The sequence below is a fragment of the Equus quagga genome, chromosome 7 (assembly GCF_021613505.1).
Source record: "Equus quagga isolate Etosha38 chromosome 7, UCLA_HA_Equagga_1.0, whole genome shotgun sequence".
Lineage (NCBI taxonomy): Eukaryota > Metazoa > Chordata > Mammalia > Perissodactyla > Equidae > Equus > Equus quagga.
Genome location: NC_060273.1, coordinates 33,560,885 through 33,574,828, shown reverse-complemented (window position 1 = coordinate 33,574,828; position 13,944 = coordinate 33,560,885). Strand labels below are relative to the sequence as shown.

General features: G+C 41.3%; 1 protein-coding gene across 2 annotated transcripts in view; it reads left to right on the top strand.

Annotated features, from left to right (window-relative positions):
• The window catches only part of RNF216 (ring finger protein 216), a 153,490-nt gene that overhangs the window by 34,020 nt on the left and 105,526 nt on the right, over positions 1-13,944 (top strand). For both annotated transcript variants that reach the window (XM_046666744.1, XM_046666743.1), the window contains exons 5-7: positions 1,147-1,223; positions 8,438-8,540; positions 9,678-9,842. In XM_046666744.1, the coding sequence (XP_046522700.1) occupies positions 1,147-1,223; positions 8,438-8,540; positions 9,678-9,842 (345 nt within the window). The remainder of the gene's footprint in view (positions 1-1,146; positions 1,224-8,437; positions 8,541-9,677; positions 9,843-13,944) is intronic.

Below are 13,944 nucleotides of genomic sequence, written 5' to 3'. Positions count from 1 at the left end.
GGTAGCCTCATGTGGTTGTTTAAATTTAAATGTCTTACAATTTAAAATGTAAAAATTCCATTTTTAAATTTTCCGTTTTTTTTTTTTTTTACAGATTTTATTTTTTCCTTTTTCTCCCCAAAGCCCCCCAGTACATAGCTGTATATTCTTCGTTGTGGGTCCTTCTAGTTGTGGCATGTGGGACGCTGCCTCAGCGTGGTTTGATGAGCAGTGCCATGTCCGCGCCCAGGATTCGAACCAACGAAACACTGGGCCGCCTTCAGCGGAGCACACGAACTTAACCACGCGGCCACGGGGCCAGCCCCAAATTTTCCATTTTTAAGTGACTGTCTGGCACAAGTCACATTTTTAGGTGCTCACTAGCCACATGGGGCTGAAGTACTGCCGTATGGGAAAGCACAGAGGAGAACATTTCCATTACTGTACAAAGTTTTATTGGACAGCACTCATCTGCAAAGTAATGCAGGTCTTTATGTCCTGGCTTGGCTGCTGTTTGCCTTTAAATAGTCTCTGAACCCTTCTTGCCCTGGGTTGTCTTCACCTGGCCCACTAGGTCGTGTGCTTCTTGAAGGTAGGCACTAGGTGGCGCTTTGTTCATCTTTGGACTCCCTTTGCCTTGGCAGAGATGTTCGATATTAATTGAAAGAATGAGGAATAATCATGCAGAAGGAGGGCAGAGGACCAGGTGATCTCTAGGGACCTTTCTAGGTCTGTATTCTACGGAGGCAGATAAATCTGGGCACTTCATGTAGAGTTTAAGCTGGACACAAACCTGTTTTACAGCCCTTTTCCAGTCTTTAGTTATTTTATATACTTTTTTTTTTTTGAAGATTGGCAACAGATATTAGCTCAGGGTCAGTCTTCCTCTTTTTTTTTTTTCTCCCCAAAGCCCCAGTACGTAGTTTTATATCCTAGTTGTAAGTCCTTCTAGTTCTATGTGAGATGCCACCACAGTGTGGCTTCATGAGTGGTATGTAGGTCTGACCCAGGTTCTGAACCGGCGAACCCCTGTCTGCCAAAGCGGAGTGTGGTAACTTAACCACTCAGCCGTGGGGCTGGCCCCTTATATACTTTCTTGCCATCTGGTTTTTATTGCAATTTGAAACCCTTTAGTGATGAAATATAATGTTTTTAATTCCTTTCCAGGAAGCAAGATTTCCAGATGTAGCAAATGGGTATATTGAGGAAATAATTCATTTGAAGAATTATTATGATTTGAATGTGTAAGTATACCACCATGTCTTTTTTCTTTCTTTTTTTTATTGTGGTAAAATATACATAACGTACAAGGTTACCATGTTAATCATTTTTATTTGTGCAGTTCCGTGGCATTAAATATACTCACATTTTTGCACAGCCATTACAACCATCCATCTCCATGATTTTTCATCTTCCCAAATGTAAACTTTGTCCCCATTAAACACTAACTCACCATACAACCCCCCGCCCCCGGAAACCGCCATTGTACTTTCTGTCTCTATGAATGTGACTACAGTATTTGTCCTTTTCTGACTGATGTATTTCACTTAGCATATGTCGTTTTTTTTTAAAGATTTTATTTTTCCTGTTTCTCCCCAAAGCCCCCCAGTACATAGTTGTGTATTTTTAGTTGTGGGTCCTTGTAGTTGTGGCATGTGGGACACCGCCTCAGCATGGCCCGATGAGCAGTGTCATGTCCACGCCCAAGATCCGAACCGGCGAAACCCTGGGCCACCAAAGCGGAGCCCGCGAACTTAACTGCTCAGCCACGGGGCAGCCCAGCATATGTCTTTTTTTAATGATTGTGTTGAGAGTTCTAATTTTAGTCTTATACTCTTTGTTTCTGGGATCTTATAGAATCCTGCATGGTTATGGAATTAAGATGTTTAGTTAATTCTGAGCATTGATACTACCTATGTTTTGATCAGGATGTTAAAAGATATTTTCTTCCCTATATTTGTAACAGAAAGTGTTCTGCAACCACTCTGCCTGTTTGGAGAAATGTATGGAAGTGTTTCTTTAGTTTTTATTATAAAAATCATAAATATGTTTTTTAAAAATTGTGTCCCAAAGAATACAAAATGAAACATAAGTCTCTTCCTCTTATACTCTTTCCCCTCCTAGTCTGCAGAGGTGAAATAGTTGTAAATTTGTGAAGAACAGTAGAGTATTGAAATTAATCAGATTTTCAATTAATTAATACAGATTGTTTTAATTAAATGAAAGAGGTCATATCCTAAACCTCTGTCCTCAAAAATTGTATCCTCTACTTGGCTACTCAGTCAAGGGTGCAAATGGGAGCTAAACCCTGCCATGACGAAGAGGGAAGGGCCCCCTTTCCCAGATCAGCCTGGAGGAGGTATTCTAATTCGTACAGACACTGTTAGTGCCCACAGCAGCCTTGTCTGTCCCCCTTGGTCCAGAGGCAGCCACTGTTTCAGGTTTTAAATGAGGATCGAATCAAGGATTCCTAATGTATGTATTTGTTTCTCTCTAGCTTCTTAATCTAGAACAGTCCCCCACTTACTTTTTTTTACTGTCACTGATTTTTTTCCCCCCAATATTTTTTAACATAAAAAATTGAAAGACTGGGGCTGCCCCAGTGGCCTAGTGGTTAAGTTTGGCACACCCCACTTCTTCAGCCTGGGTTCGATTCCCAGATGCAGACCTACACCACTCATCTGTCAGTGGCCATGCTGTGACAGCAGCTCACATACAAAAAGAGGAAGATTAGCAGTGGATGTTAGCTCAGGTGAATCTTCCTCAGGAAAAAAAAAAAAAGTTGAAAGACTGTACAATGAGCACCCATATAGCCACCACCTAGATTATTATCTGGCATTCTGTTATAAGGAAGATTTTACCTTTTTACTTCCTCTTGCTGTTTCTTTTTTTTTTTAATCACTGTGGACATAAAGGTTTTGTATAAGTGGTGTTCTATCAGTTAAAGTCATTTTTCTTTTCAATGCTGAATTATCCTAAATTTGACCAGTAGGAGCCTCTTAAGATGCGTGTGTGTCTTTTTGGCATGACCTCGTTAATTTGAGCACTTCCTTGCTTTCTAATATACCAAGTTGCCCCAGGCTTACTTGGAACTTCTCTGCCCCAAATCTGGAATCTGTCATTTCTCCAAAAAGTTTTATTTTAATATTTCATTTAGCATTTTTCATTTTTCAGTGGGAGACTGACTGCCTGGGTACTTAATCTTCCGAACTGCAGGAAAAGCAAGCCATTTTGTTATTTTACATGCCATTTATTTACTCTTCTCAAGCCTTCCCTCCATATTCGGGATTTGTGTGTGACTTTTGAAACCTTTTTTGTTGTGGACTATAATACACATACAGAAAAATGTACAAAAAGATATACAGCTTAATAATTTATCATAAATCAAACATTCGTGTAACAGCCACGTAGAAATCTTCAAAAAATACAACATTGCCCCCATCTTTGAACACTTTATGAAGATTTTATGTAGTCTTCATTCTTGTGTGACTGGCTTCTTTCACTCAGCATTATGTTTGTGAGGTTCGTCCATGCTGGGTATAAGTACATTCAGGCATTTTCATTGCTGGGCCGTATTCCGTTTATATCGAAATACTGTGATTACATTTTCCCTCTACTTTTGATGGACATTTGGGTTCTTTCCACTTTTGGCTGTCACAGATAAAGCAGCCATGAGGGTGCTTCTGCGGGCCTCCTGAGCGCCAGTCTTCACCAGTTTGGGCTGCTTCACCGTCCTGTGGAGGTAATCCTCTGGATACCTTCCAGCAGAAATTGTTTGTTTTGTTTTTTTATTTTTGGTCTTGTTTCTCATTTGAGAGGATTGGTCTGCCATTACTAAAAGTGCAAGTGCTATTTTATTCTAAGCTTTTAAAGTAATTTTTTTTGAGTATGTAAACAACATGACATTAGCTACATTATTTTTAATTAATAAACTTAATGTGTAGAGCAGTTTTAGATTCACAGCAAAATTAAGCAGAAGTAACTACCTTTTTACAATGAAAAATATCTCCTAGACTTTCACCTAAATAAAAAACAACAGATTTTATTTTTATGTACCCTTTTAGTTCTTCTTAAAATGAAAACATAATTTTTTCATCAGGTAAATACAATTTTGGGTGTCTCGTTTATGAAATAATGTTAAGTAAAAAGTGTTTTCCCTTTTTTTTCTTCATGGTGTTAATAATGGTCACCTTTAATAACAGTTATTCTATTGAATTTTCCTCTTTGTTAAATACTTTGTTCGTAGTTTTCACTAGTGTTCTGATGAGCATTATTCTACCTATACCCTTTTCCTTTTTTTTTTTATTATATATCACATCCTGAAGCCTTAAAATTTAAAATTTGGAGTCGAGGATTATAAATCCATGGTCCTGGAAACACATTCCAAAGAGCTTTCCAGTGGAGTTATACCAGTTGATGTTGGAGATGTGTGTGAATTGCTTTAATAATTCCTCAGCAGTATTGAGGAGTAGTGATGTTTTTGTTAACTAGGCATAGAGTAATCTAATATTTTAGGTAACATTTCTTTGATAATTGGCTATGTGGCGTTTTTCATGTTTGTTTACTAACTGTATTTCCTTCCTATGTGAATTGCTTACTCCTTCTCTTTTCTCCTTGAGTTCCTTTCTTTTAAATGTTTTCCTGATTATAAAACATAGTACTTGTTTGTTCATTTTAGAAAATATAAATGATAAAGTATAAACCTTGCACATTTAGTTACAAAATACGATTTGAATAGGAAATACCAAGGCTAAATATTTTTGAATAATTTATAGTAAACATTAAAGTAACCCTTCAGAAATTTAGTATACTTTGTTTCCGTGTCATTCTGCAGGTGAACATATTATTTTTTAAAAATGTCTGCAAGATTAGTTGTCTGTAAAATATCAGTAAAATGTGATCAAATTGACAGATTCTATGGTGATTCTGTTTTCCTACCTCCCGAGTCTCATATATATCCTTTTCTCTAGGAACTCACTGACTCTCTGCCTTTTGCATCACTCAGAAGTAAATATTCATTCTTTTTTTTTTAAAGATTTTATTTTTTCCTTTTTCTCCCCAAAGCCCCCCGTACATAGTTGTATATTCTTCATTGTGGGTCCTTCTAGTTGTGGCATGTGGGACGCTGCCTCAGCGTGGTTTGATGAGCAGTGCCATGTCCGCACCCAGGATTCGAACCAACGAAACACTGGGCCGCCTGCAGCGGAGCGCGCGAACTTAACCACTCGGCCACGGGGCCAGCCCCGTAAATATTCATTCTTAAACACAGAAAAATCCTTGTGAATGTACAGTAATTGTATTGCATCTTTTATACCGTCTGATGTTCCTGACACCACTTTCCTTGTGTCCCCGGACTCTGGCACTAAGTTAATTCCCACAGCTAAGCTAAATGTTGTTAACGTAGAGCCAAAAGCAGGCCTGGAGCAGAGCTGAGCAGGCTGGGAGTTTGCGTAGCTGACTCAGTCACCTTATGTGCAGTCTTTAAATCACCTGTGGCCGTAACCAGCTGGTCACGTTAGCAGGAGGGGCCTGCCCACCAGAGAAGCTCCTGTGATGGTACTCTGTCGTGAATTGGCTAAGACTTTTCAGTCATCTCTGGTGCAACTTAAATTGGATCAAGGCACCACAACTATCTAAAGAATAAAAGCTTGGAATACTCACCTTGTGTGCTTGGAAGAGTGCTTTCTGGAGCCCCTTTAGCTTGTCGGGTCAGATCAAGCGTGAAATGATGTAACCAGGTGGGCCGAGGTGAATTCAGACGAGCCTCCCACTGCCTTTGCCCCAGACTGTAAGTTTTAATGTATTGGGTTGTAGCTTATTTCTGTAGAGGGGAACTTTGTCCATAATTGCATGTGCCACTGAATGTCATTTAACCTCTGGGAAAGTTCTCTTGGTACGGGTAGAGAAGGTACTAAAATAGCAATGGGGGACCGGCCCTGTGGGCGAGTGGTTAAGTTCGAACACTCCGCTTCAGCGGCCCAGGGTTTTCTCAGTTCGAATCCTGGGTGCGGACATGACACCGCTCATCAGACCATGCTGAGGCGGTGTCCCACATGCCACAACTAGAAGGACCCACAACTAAAAATGGACAACTATGTACCAGCGGGCTTTGGGAGAGAAAGGAAAAATTAAAAAAAAAAAATCTTTAAAGTAGCAATGAATTTTGACAGTTGAAAGTGAGAGCCTCTGATTTCTGCCGTGCGGAATTCCACATCTTGCAGCATTTCAATGTGTGAGGTTCTTAACATTGTTGAAAATACAGAAGGAATTGGTAAGAAGAGAACCCCTAAAATGTGGGGGTTTTTCCAGAAATTATCCCCACTATTCTACTTCTGTATCATTATACTGTAGTTCTGTATCATGTACTTTAGAAAATACAAAAAAATAGAAAATTTTAAAGGGTGAGATTTTTAAAAATAGAAATAGAAGTCAATACTTTCTTCCAGCACTCTAGCAGGTCACCTTCCAGGCACCCCACCTGGAGACCACTGGCTCAACTCATGGTTGGCCATTCTGTCAAAGAAAATTCTTTACTATTTGACCTTTTTATCTTTCTGCAAATTCCTGGTATCTGGCAGTTTGTTGGCTGTGGTAGCCACACTTAGCAGAACATTGTAAACAGGCAAGTTTTGTAATGGTTTACATTGCACTTGGTTTGTAGTCAGTCCAGGTGTGCATGTGAAAGGAGTTATTGGAACTCCAGGCCTTTCCCCACAGATACTGGATTCTTCTTTTTTTTGCTTAGTAAGATTTACCATCAGCTCACATCTGCTGCTAGTCTTCCTCTTTTTGTATGTGAGCCACTGCCACAGCATGGCCACTAACAGACGAGTGGTACAGGTCCATGCCCAGGAACTGACTCCAGGCCGCTGGAACAGAGTGCGCTGATCTAGGCCACTGGGGCTGGCCCAATACTGGATTCTTAATGGTGGCTTATTTTCAGGTCAGCCTTCAAAGATCTGTGTAACCTACAGTGTTGATTAGTTGTACTAGAACAAAGAATCACCGTCAGTGACCGTGGCTTTAAAGAGAGATGTGCTCAGATTTCTTGACTAGGGGCGTCTCTCCTTGCTACAACTATAACGTGGGAAGATGGGATTTTTCCCCTCCGAGTGGGATTTAGAAGCAGTGTAAAAGTAACATTGTGTATAATTATATATACAATTATATATATATAATTGTATACCAGTAGACTGGGCATGGTCATGAGGAAGAGGAGAGCTTGGAGAAAAGAAGCATTTGGGCCTCCTGGAAGTGGTGGTGAAGAAAATGGTGTTGAGGTGTGCTGACCAGACCTGGAACAGAATGAGGAGGGGGCTTGGCAGTCAGGCCAGTGCTGAGAGTCCTCCGGGGGTTGCAGAAGTGTGTCTCCACATTTTTTTGGTCCCCAAACATTGGCCTCTGGGTGAGAAGAGGAGCTGGAGGAGAGCACTTTTTCTGTCCTCTTCCTGCTGGACCTGTCTTACTGTTAGAGGCTCCAGTATTGACAGTGGACAGGAGAGACCTGGGAAGAAGAGAGGTGAGAGTCATACGTGGGGCATCTACGAAGGGGTGGAGTCATCCTAAGAATCTGCAGGAGCAAGAGAAGGAAGAGGGATGGAGGAGAGGGGGAGCCCCCCTGGCCTTGAGAGCCGAGAAGCTTTCTCGCTTCCGAAGTGGGTCATGCTGCACACCACCCAGGCTGTCCTCGTCACTGAAATCATCCCAAGAGCACACTTGGTTGCCTTACTTGGTGGTTATAGGGTGGAGAACTTTGCTAGTTAACATTCGTTAAATCTGGGTGGTGATACATCCGTGTGTGTCATCTTGCTCTCTATATCCTTACCTTTGAAGTATTTCATAGTAGTGACAAAGACACAGGGCTATGGGTTTGGTACAGAGTCTGTTCTTAAGCAAACATGGTCTGTTCCTTGAGCCTTGCGGTTAGCTAAGTAAACTGAGCAGCACTTAAATCACTCATAGGGATTTATATCACCGTAGGGTTACAAAAAGTCTTAATGAGTTAACATTCTTTTCTGTTCCATTTATTAGCTCTCTTAGAAACCATTTTTAATGGTGAATGTGAATACACACTTTTTCCCACCCCTTATTTGTTACAGTTTTCCTGACAGACGATAGATACTTTCCATCTAAATTCTCCAGTTCTATACAGATCAACCAGTAAAAACTTCAGTGACTTCATTACATTGACACCCAACTAATAGAAAAACTTGAGAGGAGTGTGCATTCATCAGTATGTTTATTGCTTTTTAAACTAGCAAGCAAAAAGAGAAATTCAATATAATAATCTTTCATTTGTCTATTTGTTTTATTTTTCTGATCTGCAAGCATTTTAATTCTTTGATAGGCCAATTGTAATGTGCCACCAGGGACTTTATTTTTTGGACATTGCGTTTGAATCAATGGGCAAGTGTGGGATTTAGAAGCAGTGTAAAAGTAACATCAATTATTTTCGCAGACTTTGTAATTTCCTTCTGGAAAATCCAGATTATCCAAAGAGAGAAGATAGAGTCATTATCAACCCCAGTAGCAGCCTGCTTGCCAGCCAAGATGAGACAAAGGCAAGTGTCGTCCTCGTGTTTTGCAGTCTCTACCTGGAAGTGCCCTGCTCTTTTCGTCTTTATGGGAATATAGTGTGCTTTGTCGGGACACATTTTTAAAGACTGTCCAGGAAAATAGGATTTTAGAATATATTTATACTTCAGTGGGTTTCTGAATGTGAGCAACGTTGAATTCCGTATTTAACTTCTTTTGTTGTAACTCTGTCTTCCCTTTCCCCACAAAGAATTAAACAAATCTTCCATATCTTTAATCCTACAAAGTAAGTTCCTAAAATGAAACAAGATGGGCCAGGGTTCTTTGTATCATTTTAGTGTTTTTTTTTTTAACATTTTAGTGTGAAAATTTTCAAACATAAAGTCCAAAGAATTTTACGTTGATCACCTATATACCCACCATCAATACTAATAAAAGTTAATGTTTTACCATGTCCACTTTGTCACATATCCATCCCTCTGTCCATTAGCACATCTCTCTTATATTTCATTTCATAACTCACTTCACAGTAAATGCAAAAACATCAATACCCTGCCCCCATAAGTACTTCAGCATGCAGATCATTGTCTAGAGTTCAATATCTGTTTATAATTTCTCTTTTGTTGTGAGATTTATATACAGTGCAAACACACCTGTGTAGCCAAATCCCATATCAAGATATAAAGTTGGATTTTTAAAAATCTTAATTATTGTCCTCATTTGTGATCCAAACTAGCATTCAGTGTGCTCAGTGGTTGAAGGAAAGACGTTCAGAGCTGCTTCTTTGGGGTCTATTGCTCATTCCTTCTACTCCCCACAAATTCTTTTGACTGTCTCTCTCACATGATCTGTAGCAGGAAAAAAAATCAGTTTTTCTAAACATTTTGTGGAAAGAAGTAGCCTAAAAGATTGGGTTCAAATCCCCAGGCATACTTTTTTACTAGTTCTAACTAGTAAAACTAGCCTTCAGACTCTAGACAGCTTGTTTAGCCTTCCTGAATCACCATTTCTTCACCCTATTCAAGGCTGATAACATCTCTGTAGAGTAATTATGAGTACAAGTGAGGTTATTCTATTCTGTAATAACCAGTTCTTCAGATGGTTTCCCCTTCAAGGGGAGTTCACCATATGGCCTCTCATGTTGTCCCTCTCTCTCGTTTCAGTTGCCTAAAATAGACTTTTTTGACTACTCTAAATTGGCTCCTCTTGACCAGCGCTGCTTCATCCAAGCTGCTGACCTCCTGATGGCCGACTTCAAGATGCTCAGCAGTCAGGACATCAAGTGGGCCCTGCATGAGCTCAAAGGACACTATGCAATCACCCGAAAGGTGCTGTACTTGGTCTTCCTGGTGGGGACACAGCTCTTGACTGCTTCTTCCCGTGATAACAGAGTGAAGAGTTCAGTTTGCGGAAATTGGGATGGTTTATGATGGCAGGGAGTTAAGGGGTTGGTCAGGGTGAAGATAGATAGACAGAGGTGTTTGCCGATCAGGAAGTACTGAGTGAAGCCAAACAATAGATGAGAAGCAGCGAAGTTCTGGTTTGACCATAAAGACGTGGAGGGTGATGAATTTTACTGTGGAGTGCAGGATGTCTAGACGTTGAAGGATACATTCCAGTGCTGCTCCTCCCTGATTGGCTTCCTGGGAGGAAAGCACACACTCCTCCCCAGGGTGGCCCAGTTCTCGATTACTTGAGGCAGAGTCTATGAAGAGCCCGGGAGCTCAGCGCTGTCCACTGAGTGGTGGTTTGCCTCAGAAGAGAGTGGGCAGCTCCTGCAAGCTCCCAATGTTTTTTCCCCAGGGTCCCTAACTAAGATTCCCCTTAAGGGCCCTGTTTCAAGGCTTAGGAGGGTGCTGGTCCCTAGTGGGTAATGGAACGTGCCTTGTTTAGTGAGGCCCGCCGCATGGGGCTGTTTCACGGTCAGCCAGGACAGAAGAGTGAGCACCAGCAGGTGCTTGGCTTGCTCCTCTTCCTCTCTCCTGCTGCCGCTAAATCCATTTCTCCCGCTGAAGTTCTTGTGATTCCCAGCAAACACTGTGCTGTTTCTCCAAAAGACGAACAAATGTGGACTTATTTTAGTGGTGAAAACATCTACTGGGTCTCACCTGAAGGAAGGTGAACTCCAGGTGAATGTGGCCTCATGCTGAGTCGAGGCCCCTTCCACCTTTAGATTGCCAAGAAAATCCAGGCAACTGTCAACAAACTCCTAATTGTAGGTTAATTTTAGGTAAAATTATTCTGAAGGAAACACAGTCAGTGCTTTCTATTTCTGAATCTCATTCCCCCTGCTAAATAGGGAATGCCTGTACCATCGTTGAAAACTGCACAAGCCTCCCCCGAAGACAGTGACCGCAAGACAGAAAGGGCTCTTCCGTCTTGAGGCCCTGCCTGGCGTCTTCACTGCTGATGAAGAGTAAAAGGGCAGCAGCAGGAGACAGTTCCTTGGTCTGGGGGTGGGTTGGTCCCCGTTAGTAATGTCCCTGCCACTCTCCTGGGACCAGTAAAAGGAACTTCGCTAGCAGATGCTTCTCCCAGCTGAAGGTCTGATTACGTTACAACCCACTTGTTATTTGGGTGGGAAGTTGTAGGATTTGTGGTCCAGTTTTCCTTGTTCATACCTTCCTTATCCCTTTCCTCGTCTTTCTGGCCCTTTATATTTTTTATGGTGTCTGCTTGTTTTGAGTGGGTAGTTTGATTTACAGGGTTTTGAAATGGGGTGGGTTGGGCTGTTTGAATGAAAGTGTTCTGTTTTGCAGAAGCTAAAACCTGATGCGCGCAATTAGAACTTAGAACTTCACCCTGCTGTGTGCAAATGGTGCACGAGTTCTGCCCTGCAGAACGTGATGCTCGTGTGGACGGGGATGTGGAAACGTGGCGAGATGCATTCTAGTTACAGCAATCGCACGTCTTCCCTGTGCTGCTCCCCTAACAGGATGATAGCTTAGGCGAAGCATGTTCACTCTGAAGACAGAGTCCCACTTCCCTGGATTTCTTGTTCACTTTTAGACATCAAACACTTAGAAAAATAGAGATGGTGTTGTAATGAGCCCCAGCTCCCCTGTCACTCAGCAGCAGTAGTTATCAGCTCCTGCCCATTCTTGTTTCACCTCCTCTCCTACTCGCTTCCCCCTCCGAGGCTGGGGGGAAGCAAATTCCAAGGATCATTGCATTTTCTTTTCATCTATAACTGTTTCAGTGTTTACCTTTAAAAGGTAAAGAAACTTTCTCGAAAAACATAATCAGAATACTATTATCATACCTTAAAAATGAGCATCATTAGATATCTGGTCAGTGTTCAGATTTCTCTTAATGTGTCAGATGTCTTTTTAACAGCTTGTTTGGTCATATTGGGTTCTAAGTAAAATCTCTTTAATCTCTTAAAGTCTTGCTTCTCCCTCCCTCTTTATTTTTTCTTGCTGCTTATTTGTTGAAAAAATGGATTGTTTATTCTACAAGTTTTGACAATCTAGATTTTTGTGACTGCCCTATGTGGTGTCATTAACCGATGTTCTATCCCCTATATTTCCTATAAACTGATGGTTAGATCTAGAATCTTTATCAAACTCAGGTTTGATTTTTTTTTTCCCCTTGAATTTTAGTTCCAGTTTTGCCACTTCTCACTCTGTGACTTTGAGCAAGTGTCTTAAACTTGCAGAGCTTCACTTGTCTTTCAGTGAATGCCTTACACAGCTATTATGAAAATTAGATGAGATAGCAGCATACGGTGAGCCCGTACACAGTGCTCACATATACCAGGTTTCACTCCCATCCCCTCACACTTCGTTCTACATGCTACAGAACAATCTTCAAGTCTTTGTATTTAAAAATTACTCTGTAGCTGCCTCACAGTACTATCTTCAGAGTCAGTCCTTAGCATACTATTACAAGAGCCTTCTGCGATTGGTCTTCCGTGGGACGGGGGCACTGAAGTCACGCTAGAGAGGCCTGTGACGTGAAGGGACTGCTCCGGTTTGTTCCCAGCCTCTGGACTAGAGACCCAGAGCGTGAGAAGACATCACCTGCCTGTGTGTGCAGTTGTAAATATTAACATATTTAACGCTTTTAGGGGTGTATCCAGTGGGTAGGCTTCCTGGAGACCCCAGTGCAGCTGCAGTAGTGTCTTCTGCTGGTGAAGCTCTGTAGGGACAAAGGTGCCATCAGCGCTATTTTTAATGAATAACTTCTAACCTGGAGGGAACAGGTAATCCTTAAAACTCACGGCAGGAACCACTTCTTGAAATGAATGTTATTTTTAGCAAAGTAGTTCATTTCTAGTTTAAAAAATGAAATAGTGCTAAAATGCTTATTTATAATTTTTTTAAAAGACAGGCTGAAGCCCCCTTCTTCAATCTCTTCCTCTACTCTCCAGAGGTAACTCTCAACTCTTCTATTTTTTTTCTGATATTTACATTTATGAACTTATGCCTCATCCATCAGTTTTAGAAATTATTTTGGTTTTCTCTTATGGTAGATGAGGATTCTAGATCTTACACACACACACACACACATACATACATACATACATACATACATACATACATACATACATCTTTTCGATATATACATAGTTTCTTTTAAATCTCTTTTCAGAGTTTTCATTATCATGACTATGGAAATGTTCACTGTTAGGGTAAGTAATGTACTATGATAATGTTGCCTTTCTTGAATTTGCTGTTTTTCAAAGTTAAAAGTATTTGCCTGTTTTTTCATTTACTTTGGTTTCTTTGTTGGTTTGGTTTGATTTGGTTTTGGTTTTTGGCTCTGTGGCTAAGTCTTTCACACCTGACAGCCCTGAAACACGCTTCTCGTTACAGTTTTGCCTGTTGTCAAACCTGTCAATTAGTCCTCAGTTCATTTTATTTCTCCGGAGCCCTCCTTCCTCCTCCAGTCTGTTCTGATTGTTCTCTGCGCCTGCTGCATAGCCGTCATCATGGAAAGTCCCTTTGCCTTTGGACAAAGATTCATCCTCTGTATTCTAGATCCTGATGACTTCCCGTATCTTGGTTCACACACTAAAACTTGACTGAGAGTTCCCCTGGGTTGAAAATTATTTCCCCTCGAAATTTTTGTCAGTAATTCTGCCACAGATGTGACTACCTCTTTCATTCAGACAATTTGTTGTATGACTGCCACGGGGCACACTCTGGGAATGTTGTGGTGGACTGTACAAGGTCCCTTCCCTTGTGGAGCTTAATACTAGTGGACAGGGCCATCTTTTTTAACGCATCCTTTAACTTCTCTTCTCTAACATTCTGAGGGTCTTCACTCCACAGGCTTCCTCGGTTTCTCCCCCTGCATGCTTTACTGGTTGCCTCTGTCTCTATATAGGTGACATGTCCCTGTCTCTGGACCTGACCTCTCCCCAGGCACCACTGGGAGTCTCTGTCCACTCCTCAGCTTTTATGTCATCAAATGCCCATTGTAGTG